Source organism: Callorhinchus milii, unplaced genomic scaffold (genome assembly GCF_018977255.1).
Source record: "Callorhinchus milii isolate IMCB2004 unplaced genomic scaffold, IMCB_Cmil_1.0 Scaffold1, whole genome shotgun sequence".
Lineage (NCBI taxonomy): Eukaryota > Metazoa > Chordata > Chondrichthyes > Chimaeriformes > Callorhinchidae > Callorhinchus > Callorhinchus milii.
The window spans coordinates 3,874,823-3,895,840 of record NW_024704742.1 but is presented as its reverse complement, the minus strand read 5'-3'; the positions used below and the strand labels follow the sequence as shown (position 1 = coordinate 3,895,840).

The 21,018-nt window shown below is 41.4% G+C and overlaps 1 protein-coding gene across 2 annotated transcripts in view; it reads left to right on the top strand.

The window, feature by feature from the left end:
* The first annotated feature begins 714 nt into the window (after positions 1–714).
* LOC103184490 (SWI/SNF-related matrix-associated actin-dependent regulator of chromatin subfamily A containing DEAD/H box 1) overlaps positions 715–21,018 on the top strand; it is a 54,617-nt gene continuing 34,313 nt past the window's right edge. For both annotated transcript variants that reach the window (XM_042336812.1, XM_007902509.2), the window contains exons 1-6: positions 715–941; positions 3,400–3,580; positions 6,211–6,400; positions 11,415–11,481; positions 15,672–15,772; positions 18,832–18,924. In XM_042336812.1, coding sequence (XP_042192746.1) covers positions 3,552–3,580; positions 6,211–6,400; positions 11,415–11,481; positions 15,672–15,772; positions 18,832–18,924 — 480 coding nt within the window. In that variant the 5' untranslated portion in view covers positions 715–941; positions 3,400–3,551. The remainder of the gene's footprint in view (positions 942–3,399; positions 3,581–6,210; positions 6,401–11,414; positions 11,482–15,671; positions 15,773–18,831; positions 18,925–21,018) is intronic.

Genomic DNA, 21,018 nt, shown 5'->3' with positions numbered 1-21,018 from the left:
AAAACGCAGAGAGAGAGAGAGAGAGACTTCGGGGCCTTCGTTGAAAATAGAGACGGGGGAGTGGAGGGGGAATTTATAGATATATATATATATATATCTCAACGATGGAGAAGACAGAGGCTCGTGAATAAGTTCGCGTTTAACCCACTACCTCAGGCAGGTCTCGTGTGTGTATATATATATATAGAGAGAGAGAGAGAGTGAGTGAGTGAGAGCCGCGCCGCTCCTCCTCCCCCTCCCCCTCGCGGGCCTGAGGGCCGCTTGTGACGTTGCCGCAGTAACGGTCGCCCGTTCCGACTCCCGCGTTCAAAAAGGTGCGACCGCACGCGCGCCGCCGCCGCCGCCGCTCCTCCCCCACCCCCCCCCCCCCCCCCTCCCTCCCTCCCCACCGCCCGCCCGCCCGCCCGCCGCCATGAGCTGCCTCAATCTCGAGCGCTTCCGTTACCACAAGACAGGAGAGCGGCTCGAGCCCAGGCCCGGCGAGCGGGGCCGCTCCCGAGCTGCCGCTGCCGCTTCTTCTTCATCATCATCTTCTTCTTCTTCTTCTTCTTCTTCTTCTTCTTCTTCTTCTTCTTCTTCTTCTTCTTCTTCTTCTTCTTCTTCTTCTTCTTCTTCTTCTTCTTCTTCTTCTTCTTCTTCTTCTTCTTCTTCTTCTTCTTCTTCTTCATCATCGTCGTCGTCGTCGTCATCATCGTCACCGCTTCCGCCGCCGCCGCCGCCATCATCATCATCATCACCGCCTCCGCCACCGTCGTCATTACTCGGCCACGAGGAGAGTGACTCCGGACCCCCTTCGCCACCTGCGCACGGGGAAGGGGAGGAAGAGGAGGAGGAAGAAGAAGAAGAAGGAGGAGGAGGAGAAGAAGAGGAAGAGGAGGAGGAGGAGGACGCCTGCGAACTCCCTTTGCCATCACAGCCCAAGGACCACACGGCGGCAGCAGGTGAAGTGGTCTGGTCTTGGAGGCCCTCCTGACCTGAAAGGCGCTCCATCAGTGCATGTTGTTGTTGTTGTGGTGGTGGTGGCGGCGGTGGTGGCGGTGGCGGCGCCGCAGCTGCGCTCCACGTCACGTCCCACAAAGTAGAACGGTCGATTCGCCTTCCGGTAATATCCCGCGAAGCGCTCGGAGAGAGGGGGCAAAGACGCGATGGGGCGGCGGTATCAAAATGCAAGGATTTATCATTCCCTTTTTTTTTCACTGTTAGTGTGATCATTGTTATCGTTCCATCGCCTCTCGAAACCCAGCATCACCCCGATGAACCTCACCGCCCGCTGCCGTGAACCCCCCCACCGCCACACCGCCACACCCACCCCTGCTCACTGCTGGCACAATCGACCAGTCTCTCTCCTGAGACTCTGACACGCCGCAGGCCACCAAAACCCTCATACCCGCACGCGCTCGTGACATCCAGGCTTGACTATGCAAACTCCCAGCTTCTCCCCTCCGTGGGCCCGCCCGGATCATCCAGAACTCTGCAGCCCGTCTCCTCGCCCGCACGAGGCTCCTTGACCCTATCATCCCCATCCTCGGCCAACTCCACTGGCTTCCTTCCCTTCACCCACAGGATACGATTCAAGATTTTGGTCCTCACCTTCAAAGCTCTCCGGGGTCTCACTCCCCCCCCCCCCCCCCCCCCCCCCAGCCTCCCAACTCTGCGACCTCCTGACAAACATCGTACCCTCCATTCCATCATTTGTGGCTGTGCTTACAGCCACTATGTCCCAAAACTCTGGAACACTCTTCCTCTATCCTTTTGCTTTGCCCCTTCCTTCCTCATCTTCAGATCGCGCACGATGACCTTCCTCTTTGGCATTTGACACAGTTGATCACGCCATCCTCCTCCACCACCTCATCTCCCTCATACACCTTAGTGGCACTGCACTCGGAGTCCTACTTAACAAACCGCCAACAAAATTACATTTATAGAGCGCCTTTCATGTCGGGAGAACGTCCCGAAGCACTGAACAGTCAGGTGTCGGGGCCCGAGCATGGGGGAGGGGTGGGGTAGGGGTGAGGGAAGGCAGAGAGGTGGGAGGGAGACCAAAGGCACGATCGAAGAGAAGGGTCTTGAGACCGGCCTTGAAGGTGGCGAGGGAGGAAGCGAGGCCAAGGGACCGTGGGATGGGGTTCCAGAGTGTGGGGGCAGAGAGGCTGAAAGCCCGGCCACCGATGGTAGGGCGGGTCGGGCGGGAGACATGGAGCAGCCCGGAGCTCGCTGAACGGAGGGAGCGGGCAGGTTGGTAGGGAGTCAGCAGGTCAGAGAGGTAGGAGGGGGTGAGGCCATGGATGGCCTTGAAAGTGAGGATGAGGATCTTGAACTCGATCCTCTGGGGGATGGGGAGCCAGTGGAGTCGGGCACAATACATCTCAGCAAATGTTTTTTCCTCCCGCCCCTGCCCGGTGATCCGTGGGGTACCCCAAGACTTCATCCTTGGCCCACTTCATTTCCTTATCTACATGCTTTCTCTTGGCGATGTCATCCACAGACATGGCATCAACTTCCACAGCTATGTGGATGATACCCAAAACTACTTCTCCTCTTCCAGCTGCGATTCCCAGTCTGCTGATTTCCTGTCAGAGTGTTTGACAGACATCAATGCCTGGATGAGCGCAAATTTTTTTCTGCAGCTGAATGTCGGCAAGATGGAAAACGATACTCTTTGACTCCCGTCAATGTTTTCTCACATGCAGGTCTGAACTTCCTCAGTCTCTTGAGCTCTTCCTCAGACTCTCCGAACCCGTGTGCAACTTGGGCATCAAGTTCAATCTTCAGCTTTCCTTTCTGCCCCACATCCGTTACCTGACCAGGACCGCTTTTTTCCACCTCTGTCACATTGCCAACTAATGCCAAGATGTCCTTATTGTAAATGGGGATAATCAAACATTTATAATATAATTTATCATTGCAAAATAACTTAGGAAACAGCAAAAGATACAAATTCACTCTTTGAAAGAATATCTGCTGGTTCAGGGTAGACAGCATTATAATTAAACCATACAGACTAGATGGTCACAGGTTTGCTTCTTGGCTCTGTGATGAATTAGTTGATCTCAGCTGGTTAGTATATGGTGGACGGGCTGCAAGAGCCCATGTATTTTTGGCCTGGGGAGGGGGGAACATTACTCAGTGTTCCTGCTGGTTGGATACTGGGTGAGAACAAGTTTAGGTTCCGCTATCATGCACTCCACAGTTTAATAATAATAATCCTGGCATTTGATATAGCATCTTATTATGTGTAAAACCCATTGTCTATAGAATTAGCTTCAAAGTGCAATTTATAATTTGGGAAATGAAACAAAACAGGTTCTGTGTTGTGAAAATCCTTCAACCCTTGTACAACAGCATTCTGCTTTTGATTGCTAATTTTTTTTCCAAAAAACCCTCCTACCTTTCCTCTAGATTTAGTGACCAGTATACCAGAGACACCAGAAGCAAAACGGTCAGGTATTTTATCATATTTCCGGAGATGTGAGAAAGGAGTCCATTTTATAGACTCGGAATCTGACAATGAGGAATTGAACCATAAAAGTTTGTCTAGGACTGAAGTGACTATGCGGCCAAAAAGATGGATTCAAAAAATGTAAGTAACTGTTTTATCACTTTCCGTTCCCCAGGAAAATAATTTTTTGGAGCAGGGAATTTATCTTCATACATTGTAATCATGGAATCTTCAGTGTTAATTTATGCTTAAAGGTGTTTTAGTTTTGAGGGTATCAACACTAGTAGCTTAGTTTGCTTGAAAGTTCCCACTTTGTTGTAGTTCTTTCTTATTCTTGAATGAAATGCATTACTGTTGAAAATGTTAAATTAGATCTAATTTAATTTGGTTATCTGATTACACTGTAGAATATTTTTGTATTGGTGTTTGGATTTGTCTAATGCTGTTAAAATGCATCCGTTTTTACATGGAGTATTGTCACCGAACCGGTGCGCAACCTAGGCGTCAGTTTCGACCGACAGCTTTCTTTCCTTCCCCCACATTTGTTCCTGACCGGGATCGCCTTCATGCACCTCTGTCACGTTGCCTGCCTCCAACCATACCTTATCCCAGACACAGCCGAAACACTCATCCATGTGTTCATCACCTCCCACTTTGACTATTCAAATGTCCTACTCGATTGGCTCGAGTGGCTCCAACCCGCTGCATGTCTGTCGTACCCTCCATTCCACCATTGGTGGCTGTGCTTACAGCCACTATGTCCCGAAACTCTGGAACACTCTTCCTCTATCCTTTCGCTTTGCCCCTTCCTTCCTCATCTTCAGATCGCGCATGATGACCTTCCTCTTCGACCGTGCCTGCGGTTACCTCCCCACCCGGCTCAGCTTTGTCCTCTGCCACTGTCAAGCGCAGTGGGACGCTACGCTGTGTTAGGGGAGCTATATAATTGCAAGTTGTTGTTATTTATGATGAAATTCTACAGTCTCTCAATTATACATAATGTAAAGTGGAAGGTGCAAATTCCCCTCTTCCCTCATGAAAAAAGTAAAAATGTGTTCTGCTTGTATCGAGACAAATGTTTACACACACTTGTATTTGCACAGTCGAAGGTAGATGTGTGACACTTAAAATCTCATTTTAATTTTACACATAAAATATACATTCAATTCACTTTACAGTATATTCTGTGAAGTGCTTAGAAACGTCTTGAAGATGTGATAAGACACTATATCAAATGCAAGAATTATTATTTATTATTACAAGTAACAACTCTTGAAAGCTGTAATTTTATAGTACATCTGTATATTCATAGATTGTGTTATATTTCACTGCACTGGAAAGTAAAACATTAAAGTATCAGTTCTTAGAAGTAGTTTTTTTCCCAACAACCAAAATAACCTACAATAAATCTTCTGTTTTGAAATGGATATTTTAACCTCAATGCCCTTAGGAGTAATAAATCATACAGATAAACAAATGTGTCCAAACTTAACGGAGCCGATAATGATCATTCTTGGTATATCTCAAGACATGCCTTCAAAAGAAACATGCAATGGGGACCATTACATGTTGGCGCGGTGGGGAGAAGGTGAAAATATCAGGTGCTTGTCAGACAGTGTTCTCCATGATAAGCTGTTTAGCTGGTTAAACTCCAGCAGTGCCCAAAAGCATTCTGATATTCCCAGGCTTTGATACTTAACAACCTGTTCCAAATACCCCTGTAATTAACTAGGCTGGGCGCGTCCTTCCAAGGAGAGAGCATACACATTCTATTTCCAAATACCAGTTCGTCAAATTAGATTTTTATGGGTAAGAGCAGAAAAAGAAATTATCGGTGGGGGAAACGGGAGAAATGAGAATTGCACCGACTTTTTTAAAATTATTGTTTGAAGGTAAACCATTTCCTTTTCTAATCTCCCACAATTTGTATCCGCTCTGTCTGAAGTGGCTATATTGGGATGTGAGAATAACCAGGGTATGTGATGTAGCCATTAGTTAGCAGAATAAGGAACCTAGGGTTGTGGGTCACTGAATTTTACTGCCGCTTGAGTTAGCACATTGCTGGTGCACTTTACTCTGCTCTGATTACTCTGTGGGCCTTCAGAATACAGAAATTGCCAATATGGATCTATGGATTTTTCCATTGTTACAGGTCTGCCCTTGAGATTTTTATTGCTAGGAATGTTTTTAAACAAGATATAGCTTCAGCACTTTGCAAACGATTATGAGGATGTGAGAGTAGTTACACTGTCCGATTTGGGAGAGAAATTTATTTTCTTTTTACAAATATTAAACTGAGCCTTGAGCGTGTCAAAGATGCACCCAAGAGGATGCATTGTCACTCATTTCACTTCTCTGCCCAAGGTCAGGGATATTTGGCATCTTAATTTAGCAGAAGGAGGAGTTGTATATTTAGTTCCAGGACAAATATGATAGCTGTAGCTTGTGCTTTGAATATTCACAAGCGTATATAGTATATTCACTTTACAGTATGTTCTGTGAATTGCTTTGAGACATCTCAAAGACGTGATGAGGCATTATATCAAATGCAAGGATTATTATTATTTGAATGAAAAATGAACTTCATAGCCACTTTGATCCATCTCATCGTTCTGGAATGCAACCCCTTTCCATTAAACTGTTTTTTGTTGAATTAAATGTCCTAATTCCAACCACCATCTTGTTATATCATTCTTAGTGGTTGATCAAATATATAATTTCTGATGTCTGTCATAAGATTGACCTTCACAATCTGACTATCTGTCTTCCAGAAATGGTGCTGCTGACTTTGAATCGGAGGAGGAGGAGGAAGAGATGCAACTTACTCCTAAAACAAATGGATCTTCTCTAAACTATAGTAGCTCATCCCATTTAAATGTCAATTTAGGTGACTCTGCTCTTACAAAACTACGAAAACTGACTGAGCTTTTCCCACATAGAACCAGTGCTGAACTAATGCAGGTATGTAGAATGGGTACAGTATGCAAATGTTGACTTTTAATGAGTTATGAACCATTAAATATTTGCAGGTGGAATTCTCTGGTTGCTCAGTGTTAATGACACCATGTATTGCGGCACTGAGCCTTAAAAGTCAGGAAGGTTCTAGCAGATATGATTCCTCTGCTGAGGCTTCTCATCTATGGGATGGTAGTTTAAAATTCATCTCAATATCATTCGACTCAGAGTTGTTACTGTCTGAAATTTTTACACAGAGAGTTGTTACGGTCTGGAACGCACTGCCTGAAAGGGTGGGTGGAAACTGATTCAATAACAACTTTCAAAAAGGAATTGGATTCCTTTCGACCATGCCTTTGGTCACCTTCCTCCCCCTCCCCCTGGTTCGACCCCGGGATCCGTTACTGTGAAGCGCTCTGAGACGCCGTCCGGCGTGGAGGGCGCTATATAAATCCAAGATGTTGTTGTTGGATAGATTCTCGAAGAGGAAAAATTTGCAAGGATATGGGGAAAAGAGCAGGAGTGTCGAACTGATTGGGTTGCTCTTCCAAAGATGGGCCAAATGGCCTCCTTCTGTGCTGTAATAATCTGCGACAGGACCTTGGTTTAATGACTTATACGAAAAACAGCACCTCCAACAATGAATACACCCCCAGCACGACGAGTTTTGTGGTGCTCATATCTTCATTTTGTTCTTTCTGGTACTTGAACCCAAGGAGGGATACTATTAACTTTTGTGCAACAATTGAAAGTAAAGAAAAATGACACTGAGATAAAAACTGCTGCCACCATTTGAGCCATTATTTTTCCATAAGCGGAATCAATAACGTAATTCAGTGTCAGTGTAAGTAGATACTGTGTCATACAGTTCTGATCAAATGAAATACCCCTTGACTTGCATGTTCTCTTGGATCAAGTGAAATGTCCCTCGACTAAGCCTGAAGGTTCTTTGCCTAGTATGCTTTAGGAACTTTTCAACCCAGCCAGATACAATATGACTAGCAAAAACAGGAATCGCTGGGAACACTCAGCAGATCAGGCAGCATCTATGGAGAAAGGAAAGTGAGTCAACGTTTCGGGTCCACGACTTTGTCAGAACCGTTCTTTCAAGAAATTAAGTTAGGTTTCTTTACTTATAACCTGGGCCAATAGAAAAGTTCTTAAATATTCGCCCCCCAAATTACGGCGTGCTTTGGAAGTCTTGCGGGAAATTGCGGAGAGCTTGCTGAATTTTGCGGGGGTTGATTGGTGCTGTTGAGAGATGTGTTTTGCTGCTAACCCTTTATTTTTTCTCTTCTCACTCTTAAAAACTAAACCTGAAGAAACACATCATAGATTATTGGAAGAAACAATTTATTAATGTTTTTTTCAACAAAAACAGAACACCACCTTTCAAAAGATGCAAAAGTACAGTTTCAACACAGTTTGCAGAGAAATTAAAATTTTCAAATCAAATTTTTACAGAAACAAACAAAAAATTGTCAGCCAAAAGTTCAGTATTAGTTAAATTTTAACATGAGAAGAATCTTTATATTTTCTTCTGTAGGCTTTGTCTGATATCTTTGAGGAGGTCTGCATAAACAGAAAATGATCTTTCAACGTCAGCTGTGCTCAAAAAATGTAACTTTTTGCAATTTTAGCAAGTTTCACAAGTGGCTTAGGCCGAGCTCCCCACCATGCTGCTATTTGTGGTTAGCTGGGATATTTTCTCCAGCTGCTTTATAAGCATGCCATTCGAAGTTTTAAATAGTTGAAAGGGAAGGAATCACATTACTATATAAGTCTTTTTTGGCATCCATTGTTGCTAGCTGGCGAGGATCAAAAATACAAACTGCTTTATAGGTAGCAATTGACGGATGCTTATTCAAAATCAGGCCCATCTTTTCACTGCGGTCTTGTATGATTCTCTGGGAAAGGTTGACACATGCTTCTCATTCTCAGAACAGGCTGCAAACTTTTCCACTGTCTTTGGAAATCAATAAACAAATGTAATTTTTTGCACCCATAAATGCAAATTGTGGCTCTGAGGCACAGATGTTTCCTGATGTTCTTCAGTGAGTTTTATGAGCTCAGATGAGTGCTCTGTGACAAAGGTTGCTTGGGCTTGCAACTCTGCAGTGTTATTGTTCAAGAGTGTTTTAATTTTTTTCACTGAGCCCTCTGATGTAATTCCTCAAAGTAATTCTGCCAAAACAGGCAAGTACACATACAAATATTCAACAGCCTTCACTCAGGAGCACCAACGCGTTTGAACAGCAAAGACTGGCATTTGTAGTTTAATTTTATCCTTCATCTTCATAAATTCCAAGTACTGATGCCGGCACAATAGACTTTGGCAAAGGACTTTCTTAACCACAGCAACCACTGCGTTTAAGTCCTCCAATATAATAGGCTAAATTTCCAAAATCAAGTTTAGAAGACGGGCAATGCGTGTAATATGTATTGCGTTTGGAAACAATCCCGACAGAATTGTGTTAACTGCTTTGATCATATAGCTTGGACTGTCTGTGGCAACTGCAAGCACTATCAAAGTTAACCATTTCTACATTTAAGACTCTTAGAAGAGCTTGTGATACAGTGGCATGGTTGACTCGCTGCAAGAATTCTACTCCAATAAGAAGAGGCTTCCGACAGCTTTCTGCAGTGTCTGTGTTAGCACTGCCAAAACACTGCGCCCACTGGAATCAGTGGTCTCATCCAGAAACAAGTACACATCCATGTCCTCAACATGTTTCTTCAAAAATGCTTCATGCTCAGGAATAAGCTCCTTCAAGTATGTATTACAAAGCTGTGATGGTGTTGGAGTAGTCCCACCCTGTTTTGTGTACTTGCATAAAAACTCTTGGAAGGCAGGAGCTTTTTCAAGCAGCTTATCGATAGTCAAACACTGCACAAAGTTCAATATGAATTCTTTCTTCTCCATAGATGATTCAGTGACTCTAGAGAAGCAGGTTGTCAGAGCAAAATACTGCAGATGCTGAAAATCTGAAACAAAAACAGAAGTCGCTGGGAACACTCAGCAGGTCAGGCAGCAACTACGGAGAAAGGAAAGTGAGTCAACGTTTCGGGTCCACGACCCTTCGTCAGAACTGGGACATGTTGGGAGGAAACATGCCCCAGTTCTGATGAAGGGTCATGGACCCAAAACGTTGACTCACTTTCTCCATAGATCCTGCTTGACCTGCCAGGTTGTCAGAGGAAGTTGTCTTAGAGATCCACCTAAGAAAGGAAAAACTAGAAATTTATCTTCATGATGCATCTGTCATTAGAAACGTTCTGTCTATTTGTTTTTGTCTGCTGTGGTTTTATGTCCTTTTAAAATTCAATCAAAAACCAGGGAGATTAACTTTTGTAATCATACCAATTAAGATTTTCTTTCAAAATTAACGTGAAAGCAGATAATGATGCATTTTCATTATGTATGTATGTATATCAAAAGTATTTGACCTTCATTTTTGTTCTTTATTGTCGCTGCCTTGCATTCACAATGTTTCCAAGATTTCATGCGCTCGTGTGAATGTGGCAAAACAACTGCCCTCCTGCTTCATAAAGGTCACCTGGATAGAGTACAATTCTATCTGAGGAACAGACGGAAAATGAGACGTACTGTCTCTGTTTCCTCACGGGATTTCCAAAAACATTTGGACATTTTTGTATTGTACAACCTAAAAAGGGAAACAGCTCTGATTAAAACTATAGGTATATATTTCCTGAAAATGTAGTTATGTTTAAAATACTAAATATTTGAATAGTACAGCACTTATCAAAAATTTGTCGCAGTAGTGTGACGCAACTGTTTTTCCTATCGAGAGTTACTCACCAGCGAAGTCAATTTTCCGCACATGCTGTTTCCGCGATCCCAAAATTCCTCGCATTCGTGACGGCAGCCGCTCCAGCTATGGTAGCCGCGTTGAGCAAACAGCGCAAGAGACTTGGGGCTAGCGCACTGTGTGTAAAGGTTAGTGCCCGAGGGGCTGAGTGTAGAGGGGATTTTAGCAGGCGAGGCTCGTTGTCACGGAAAAAATGCACCCGCACTTTCCCATTGGCCCAGCTTATAACTTGTCTATAAAGTCACTTTATCTAAAATTTGGAAAATACAGGGAGATCCACCACTGATCTATTGAGAACTGCAAAGCTTGTTAACTGTACCTTATACACAGTAGCTTGCAAAATGTAAAGAATTTTGCCCACAAAAATATACAATCAATTCACTTTAGAGTATATTCTGTGAAGCGCTTTGAGACGTCTCGAAGACGTGATAAGGCGCTATATCAAATAAATGGATTATTATTGTTTATGCTACAGTGCTTAATACACAGCCAATTTAGGACGATGATGGCTATGATTGTACAAATGGTGTCAGCATGTTGTACAGGAGAGTGGTCATTTTGTATGGATGACTAAATGTATGATGCAATTGCATTTCTGTGTGCGTAAGGGGCATATTTGCTGCTGTAAATTCTAAGAAAGGCAAACTTCATTTAATCCTTTGTTTTTTCGTATTGCACAAAATGCTCGTCATTGATGAGCTGCAGGCAGAGGTGATTGGAGGCAATTATTGTGGGTTGAATATTTCATTTGACATCTGAGATTGATTTGTTTGCAATAAGGAGGTTTAATGGGATTAAAAACTCTCTTACACTTCTTCCTTTTCATTTCCATAAGTTAGATTTAACCTATATCCTGAACAAAGGTGACATTTCTGCAAGTGAGTTTTTGGGAAGATGAACTCTGCATCCTGTAATGCTTAAAATACATTTTCAGACATTGAAGTTTAACACTTAAAATTAAGTGTCTCTGCTAGATCTTATTTATGTACAAAAGTATTTGGAAATTAATTATTCAAATCTATTTTTTTCCTAAATTAGACATTTGGAGGAATCAATATATAATAGTTTAACGTATTGATGTAGTAAACTGATTGTGGGAGGATAAATGAAAATGTATGTACTGTATTGTATATATTGTATGGAACATGATTCTGTTTTAAAATGTTCTACTTCTTACGCTCTGCATCAAGGTAATTGAATCAACAAGCACACTGGATGGAGCTGTAGCTTCAGGATTAATCTTGTTTGGAGAAGAAGGTATGACCTCTTTCACATATCTGTACTCCAAGACATACTACCCATGTGAAGGGCGCTATATAAATGCAAGTTGTTGATGGTTGTGATTTTTTAAAATATAGAAATGAACTAAAATAAATCCCCTTTGTGTGTTAAGTTGCACAGGAATCTTTTTAATGAGAAAAATAATAATCCTTGCATTTGATATATAGCCTTTCATGTGGGTAAGATCTCAAAGTACTTACGATCTGCTATAAATTGTAGTGGGACGTCCTCCCAACGTGAAAGGCGCTATACAATTGTAATCTTGTTGTTATTGTAGTGACTGTATTTTTGGGGGTGAATGCAGCAGCAAGTTTGCACGCAACAATGTCCGCACAGCAGTGCGCCACAAACAGCCATGAACTGAATGACCAATTGTATCTAGGGAATTGTTGGCCTGGGCTGGGAGAAACTCCCTTATATTTTCCAATAAGTGCCAAGCTGATCTCTTAACATCTATCTGAACTTCAGACAGGATTTGGGTTTCATGTTTTATCCCAAAGTTGACTCCTCCAACTATGTAGCACCTCCCCCACCACAACATTGGAGAATCAACCTAGATTTTGTGTTCAAAGTACCAACATGGGGTTTTGTACACACAGCCTTCCGACTCAGAGGTGAGAATGCTACCAACTGAGCCAGGTAAATTTAGTGCTGCTTTGGAGTTAGATCTCCAGCTGAGAGGAAGTGCTTTACGTTCTCCAAAAGAGATGTTTCACTATCCATCATTAGTGACAAAATTCTACTAATGAAGACTGAAGTGTTTCTTGGTTTTTCATCACTTTTTAATAAAGTCTGACATCCATTTTCAAAGCTACAAGAAATAAGAAACATTTGAAGGGTTCGTGTGCAACATATTGCCATTTAGGGCATTAAACTTTATTGAAAGATCTTGAATTAATAATCCAAGATTTATTGGTTGAACATTTAACAGTGTGCACTTTTGCAAAATAATCTCGTAAATGTTTTTTTCAATTATTCTGAAGAATGTCAAAAGAATTTCTCTCTTTTTAGGAATGGTACCTGGAATTGAAGTTTTTCCGTAATCATATGCTTTTCTAAAATTAGTTAGTTCGGGTGAAAATGCAAATGTACTTGCTAAGTAAAATATTAGCAATAACAAAATCCTTGCATTTGGTGCAGCACCTCATAATGTTGTCAAAATATCTCGGGAGAGTTTCAGGATATCAGGCGGGTTCAGTAGGTAGCACACTAACGTTTGAGTCTTAATATTTTGGGTTTAAGCCTCGTGTCTGGACTTTGAGGTCACAGTGTAGGCTGATACTTCAGTGTAGTGCTAGGGAAGCTGCATTTTCATTTGGATGAGACTTTAAGCAAGGTCCCATCTGCCTGCTCAGGTTGATGTTAAAGATCCCATGGCACAGTTGGAAAAGAGAATGGAGTTTCTCCTGGTGTGCTGCCAACGTTCTTCCCATACACCCCAAAAAAGTCATTCACTTCAGGGGTGTTTGTGGAACATTGATGTGTGGAAATAGGCATTCACTCTTGTCTACAAATAACAGTTACTATAATTTAATGTAAAATCATGTGAAGCTGTTTGAGATGTTTTAATGCTGTGAATGACTGGTACATGAAATGCAAACATTGTTTTATAGCTTATATCTTAATTGGATTGTGCTCTTGTATCTTTAAAATAATTAGTCTCTTGTGCTTGCAATGGTTAGACAGGAAAGATTACAGCTTTTTTAAACACCTACCAAAACAGCATTGTTTTGATGTGTTTGTGCATTCAATTAACACTGCAGTTTGCTGGAGGCATATGTCAAAGTGCAGTGCCCCAACTTGTTCACCTTAAGTGTTTTTTTTATTGACTATATGTTCCAAATTGACAGATGTTCACTCTTCCAGTTAAAATTCAAATACACCTTTCTTTAAAAGCGGTTAAACTCATTTATTTGCTTTGAAAAAACACTCTTAAGTTGCACGGAATATAGTTGCCTTTTAAGCTTATCAAATTTCATCGCTGTACAAATAAGTTTTCTAATCTGATTGAAGTTAACTTTCTTCAAGAGCTTTCCTATTAAGGATTATTTAATTGACTGATTTTATTCGTAAGTACAAAAGACCTGATTAAAAAGGTGTTGCAATAATTTAATATGTCAGATTGGTCCTTATTTTATCCTTTAAGACCTTTTGCCAATCTGAAAAGGTGTACATTTAAAGCTATGAACTCATTTGTCTTAGTAATTTCCAGAAATATCAGTATCTTTCTTAAAGGCTACCAAGGATGATCAATTGCATATCTTTTCTCAAAGTCTCAAGATATTGGCCATTTGGTGTAAGCAAGAATACAGTAAAAACCCTCAGTATCTGAGTCTCTGACTTGGGTTATCTGGAATTTTAATCTAGCCAGACACCAAAAATTAAAATAATAATAAATAATAATAAAAAATTCTCCAGGCCAAAAAATCCTGTGATCCCATGTGTAGACACCTGTTAACCCCAAAACTCTTCTAGCAGTGCCAACGCCTTGCTTAGTGACCCACGCGATCCCCACAGCTTCCCGTCTCACTGTCCTTTCTCTGGTACCCAGTTGTCCACCTGAGCAACTTCTTTGATTTACAGCACTAGAAATGCATATCCAGTGCTGTAAATACATTGTCAGCATTGTAATACACTTAGGCGGAAATTCCGTCTCGCTGGATCGGATCTCCTCCCAATTAGGCCGGCTAGCAGGGCTTTGTTTATCTGTATTGGGAAGAATGTGTACTTTTCATGTGAAAGTTCCTTGAAATGTGAATAAATTGTTTTATAATTATAAATGCACCTCAACCTTAGTTATGCTCTAGTTCAGTTCACTTCAATCCACGACTGTTTGTGGGACATTGTGGTGTGCAAATGGCGGGGTAGGCTTGAGGGGCTGAATGGCCTACTTCTGCTCCTAATTCCTATGTTCCTATGTACTTTCAGTGCTTGCTATATAAATGTAATTTCGTTGTTGTTGTTTTTCTAGGCGGGTATCTTGCAAGTCATTTGTGATGTCTTGCTGGTTACTGAACATATTTCCTGTTCGGGACTATTCTGAGTTGCTATTAGTGAATCCTTTTGAAAAGGTGCCTATTGGATTGAATCAGGCTAATTCTCTAGTCTGACCAATTTTTACTACAACAAGGACTTGCATTTATATAGCCCCCCCCCCCTCACAAGGGTAGCGTCCCAGAGCGCTTATAAATACATCTCAAGCTTACTTATTAATTAGGTCATTAAACTTATCTTAATTGGTAAAATTTACAAGATTGTTTTATTTTACAAATCCAGCTATTCATTGGTTTTCTGTGTGATTCCATATGTATGCAGCACTGAACTTTACCTGTACTATTACAACAACAACTTGCATTTACATAGCGGCCTTCGCTCGGGATGGCGTCCGAGAGTGCTTGACAGTGGCGCAGCCTGACACTGAGCCAGGGGGAGGTGTCCATAAGCACGATCAAATAGGTGGAATTTGAAAGTGGGGAGGGAGGGAGCAAGGTGGAGGGATTGAGAGATGAGAGTCCCAGAGTTTCGGAGCTGAAACTCCCAGAGTGGCTGAAGGCACGGCCACCGATGGTGGAGCGGCTGGAATGAGGGACAAACAGGACGCCAGAGCCAGCCGAGCGGATGCAGCGGGAGGTATAGATATATATATATATATATATATAGGGAGGTCGGATAGGTAGGGAAATGCGAGCGCATAAAGTGATTTGAAAACGAATGAGATGATCTTAAAATCCATCCGTTTGGTAATTGGGAGCCAGTGGAGGCTGGCAAGGACTGATGTGATGGTGGTACAGAGTTTTGTGCGGGTGAGTATCCGGGTGTCAAGAGTTTTGAATTATTTTAATTTGTGTATGGTGGAGCGAGGAGGGCATTGGAATAGTCCAGCTAGGAAGTGAGGAAGGCGTGGACGAGTGTTTCGGCTGCATTGGTTTTGAGGTACAGACGGAGGTGGGTAATGTGACGGATGCGATTCTGCCTATTCTATAAATCTTGAATTAAGGTTTAAATTTATTCCTATTCCCTCATTTTTGTTGCCTTTTTTCACAAGAGGTAGATATGCTCCAAGAATGTCAATGTATTCATTTAAAGATCACATGACTTCTGATTCATAAATGTCTTAAAATTAACCTTCCATTTCAATATTTTTAATGAAAGCTATTTGTTCTTAGCCACTCCTCGGAAAAGAAAACTGGAAATGTCTGGTAGGAGCAGCTCTGAAGAAAGTGATGGCCCCCATATTTCATCAACCAAGAAAAGGAAACCTAATCGTGTATGGCTTTTTAATTAATTTTCTATACTTTATTTTAACTAACCAAAACACTCAATAGAATTGTGTACCCAAACCATTTTGTAATAGATCTTGTGTACACAGATAGAAATTATCAAGCTAATTCCACTTGAAAGAGAATAGTTACATGCTCTGACACTGATATTGCAGGAAAGTCTGGAGCAGAGGTGACTTTGGCAGATTTTTGGGAGTGGCAGCTCTGGCTTGTTTGGAAGTTTCAAGAGTTAACTGGGTTAATAAAGTTTTGCAGCACGTTTCTGTGGTTATACAGATTTGGGAAAAAGTTTAGTGGCGCATCTTGCATCCGAGTACGTTTGTGTGACGAAGCAGCTTTTGTGACTTGTTTTGGCTGTTTATGAAATAGTGGTTGCATTTTAAGATTTGTGATGAAGACAGAAAGGAATTGCCCCAAGTTCTTGGTTTTTCACATGCCATATTTGTTCACGTTGCTATTTACATTTGAGCTGCATCTGAACTAGGAAACTTCTTCATAAACTGTCTCTATTTAGAAATGGATGTACATAGTTTGGTGTTTCAAAGTAACACTACATATTTTAATATCATAATTAGTCATTTTGAAGGCTAAGGTGAAATAATATGACCATTTATTTGTGCTTCAGTCTCAGTTAATTTGTACTGTGACTTTAAAGATAGCTGAAGGCATTGTATTTTGGGATGTTGACAGAATTGCATTGATAATTTTTTAACTAGCACCAACAGTCTTATCCGCCAGATGTGTTTGTATTTGCCTGAGGGCTGGACCTGTTTTTCCAGGTAGGGTGCCGCACAGTGACAGATGCCTTAAGCTTATTCATGTAGCTGTTTCACAACTGTCTGGCGGAGCCACATGGATTATGTTACTAATTTATTTTATAATAACTACTTTCATGTGGAATGAGGGATTATAAAATGTAAGAAACGTATTGTGCTTGTGGATAATTGCCTTGGTGTGTGCTTGCATGTGGTTGAGCCGGGTTAAGGGCCCTTGGTTATGAATTCTTCTCTCACTCCCCCTTCAGGCTTCAAGGTACCCACAGTCTTGCCAAATGGAGAGTTGTGGGCTACTGGAGGGGTGATGGTTCTCATGGAACTTTAGCGACCGTTGATTAGCTTCTTGTGGCTGGAAGTGGTGGGGCAATGAGAATTTTTTGCACTGGATTACACATCACTGCACTTTAGAACATAAGAATTTGCAAGGCAAAAGAAGACCAGGGTTCATCCAATTTGTCTTTCACCATCCTGGCAGTTGCTTGTACACTTCAAAGGGGACAGGAGAAGTTTCACAACACTGGCAGTTGTGTTTGAGTGATTGTAATTGGCAGGAAATAATATGGCTAACATTCATCATAATGCATTAATGACGGCCAGCTGGATTCTTTGACCATGCTGACTGTTAAAATATATCTTTTTATTTATTTCTGTCTGAAGAAAAAAAACTACAATCCGTTTTGCTGATAATTTTGTCACGTTTGTTTAAGTCCAAAAATAATGAAATTTATGACAGTTACTGATTGGAACAGTCCAATTTGTAGCCAAGTGTGAGAATAAGTCATGATCATTCACAATTTCCTTAATTTCCAAAACGATAGATAGTTTATTTGCTTTGCTTCATGTATTGCAAGGCAACAGTGGGAGAACAATTTATCTCCTTCAAGTGGACCATTCTGTGGTTGAAACTTAGATGAGTGCAAGTGGTCCAGGTTGGTTTTGCTCTCTGCTTTCTCTCTGGGCATGAAATGTTCCCACTACCTTCTTGTGATCTGGAACCCACGTTATGGGAAATTGTGGAGTGTTGGACCTGGCTTATCCCTTTGCATTTGGTAGTTTTTCAGGAAGCCTATGAAGATGCATTTTATGTTTTTTGGTAAGTTATTATGAAGAATTAAGACTACTTTTTTTAAAAAAAATTCCATTTTGTAAACGTTTTGAGCTCATTTCAATCTTAAGAGCTCCCACTATTCACCGGGTAAAATAGAGCAGTAAACATGAACTACTGTTCGTAAATCTTGCAAGCAAGAGTAAGTACAGTCCGTATTACCTTGTGTTATAGTTTGGCACAACAGACTGGATTGTATTCTCTTGTTCCAATGATCAGTAGCAACAGCAGCGCACCTGCATAATGCATTACTCAATAAACTATGAGATTAAGAGTACGCTATATGGGAAATTGAGGCCCTAATAATCTGCTGCAGTTTGTTAATTAATTGTTGTACCAGGCTGCTTGAAGTATTTGAAACACTCCATATAGTTTGCTAATGAAATTTTGATAAGACTGAATAACTAAACGTGGCTAGTTCAAACTGTTTACAGGCTCTAATAGCTAAGAAAGTGGTAGCAAATAGTTTTTTTTTAACGTTTCACGAGTTTTATTCAAAAAAAATGGTTTCATGAAATCTTATTCCTAGCTTGCAAGCCAAAACCTTACAGCTCCTGTTGACTCTGCAAGCCTAAATGCAAGTGATTCTAGCCAGACAAGCAGTAGAAAGCTTGTCAGGCAGTACTAACAATGACAAGCTACTTGGTTTTCGCTCGTTAATTTCCAGCATTACTTCAGCACACACTCTGGGGTACCTAAGCCTTGGTTCTCACCAACCTGGTCCTTGTACTTCAGGAATTAGGTAAGGATGGTGAATCTCTTTGGTGAGAAAGTGAGCCACTGCATTCCAGAGGCAGGGAAGTGTCCATGCCTAGGTGGAATCTTATATGGAACTCTGGCTGCTTTGGATATGCTTAGGCAAGGTGTTAAGTTTCTGAATATGTGAGACGGCTAACAAAAATATAGAGTGAAGGCCTGCCAAGGATTAAGTCTTGCTCAAGATGCAAATTTTTTATTAAAGTGGGTACCAATCTGATGATTTCTGCATGGGTTGATGGTAATTTCTATTTGTATGTCGAGGGTGAACTTTCACAGGATTAGAAAGGCTAACTGTGGGAATAAAGTTAATTTAAACAATTCAAAATTAAAGTCTGCATAACAATCTGGACTTCAGTTGAGGTTATATACTGCCAGCTACATTATATAATTGTGCTCTGATTTTTAGCTTGAGTCGCAGGATGACGATACACTGGCAGATGAGAAAAAAGAATCCATTCTAAAAAAACTTCACAATAACTTTCCAGATTTAGATAAAGAGGTAAGTTCAATTCTAATTTTTTTAAAAAATGTTTTATTGTGATATTCGGGGGAGAGACATTTAATTTCAAGGACTGAATTTATCTTGAATTCCAAGGCTAACTGGATAAAAGTTTTCTGAATGTTGAGTTCTTTGATACGTTTTATATATATATAATCTCAACCAAGTTGCATTCATAGCTCAAATCAGCATTAAATTGAGGTTTGGTATAGGAATTACAATTTCAGCCTGGTACAGTAAAATAGGTGTTTTTATGGGCAAACATCGCAACCAGTTTGTCACAACAGTTTCCCACAAATAGATATGAATGAACAAACAATTTTATCTGGAAGATTGCTAGCCAGGACACCATGAGAATCTCCTATCTGTGTTTGGGTGGTTTCGGATCAGCTCCCAGACTGGTTGAAGTCTTCGTTCCAAATCATAGAATTGTGGAATTATGCAGCACAGAAGGAGGCCATTTGTGCCGGCTCTTTGAAAAGAGCTAACCAAATCAATCCCACTCCCCCCGTGCTCTCCCCATAGCCCTGCAAACTTGTCCTCCCCAAATAATTATCTACTTCTCTCTTAAAAGCTGTTATCGAATAAGCTTCCACCATCCTTTCAGGCAATGCATTCCAGATCCAACCAATTCGCTGTGTGAAAAAATTTCTCCTCACCTGTTTCTTTGAACAACGATTTTAAATCGGTGTCCCCCTACCGACCCACCCGCCAGTGGAAATAGTTTCTCTTTGTTCATTCTATCAAATCTCCTCATAATTTTGAAAACTTCTATTAAGTCTCCTCTTAACCTTCTCTGCTCCAAGGACAATAATCCCAGCTTCTCTACCGCTCCTGATAACTGAAGTCCCTCATTCCTGGTACCATCCTGGTCAATCTCCTTTGTACCCTCTCCAATGCCTTGACATCCTTTCTAAAGTGTGGGGCCCAGAACTGAACCGAGTCTCGCTGAGGCCTAACCAGTGTTTTATATAAAGGTTCATCATAACTTCCTGACTTTTGTATTCTATGCCCCTATTTATAAAGCCCAGTATCCCGTATGGTTTTTTAACAGCTTTATCTACCTGTCCTGCCACCTTCAAGGATTTACTTATATGAACCTCCAGGTCTCTCTGTTCCTTCATCCACTTTAAGATGCTACCATCTAGCTTATATTGCCACTCCTCATTCTTCCTCCCATTTCTCCACATAAAAACTTCATCTGCCACATGAATGCCCATTTTAGCAATCTGTCTATGTCCTTTTGCAGTCTGTACTATTCTCCTCACTATTTACTACTTTTCCTATCTTAGTATCATCTGCAAAGTCCAGATTATTTATATGGATCAAAAACAGCAGTGGTCCCATTCCAGAGCCCTGGGGTCACCACTGCACACTTCCCTCCAGTCAGAAAAACAACCGTTCCCCACCACTCTCTGCTTTCTGTCTCCCAGCCAGTTCTGTATCTGCTGCCACTGTCCCATTAATACCGGGGGCTTCTATTTTGCTTACAAGTCTCTTATGTGGCACTTCATCAAATGCCTTTTGAAAATCCATATAAACTACATCAACTGCACTACCTTCATCCACCCTCTCCGTTACTTCATTAAAAATACTCTCTTTGTTAGACACAATTTGCCTTTAACAAATCTGTGTTGGCTGTCCTTTATTAACCCATATTTTTCTAAGTGAACATTTATCTTGTTCCAGATTATAGTCTCTAGAAGTTTCTCCACTACTGACTGGTCTGTAGTTCCCGAGTTTATCCTTCTGCCCCTTTTTGTACAGGGGAGTAACATTTGCAACCCTCCAGTCCTCTGGTACCACCCCAATGTTCAAGCAGGATTGAAAGATTGTGGCCAGAGCCTCCATTATTTCCACCCTTACTTCCCTCAGTAACCTAGGATGCATCCCGTCTGGACCAGGTGATTTATCTACCTTGAGTACCGTCAACCATTTTAGTACCTCCTCTCGGATTATTTTTATCTTATCCAATGTCTACCCTCTCCTCCGATGCTGTGGCATTGGCTGCATCCTTTTCTTTTCTGAAGACAGATAATAATAATAATCCTTGCATTTGATATAGCGCTTTCCACGTCTTCTCAACGTCTCAAA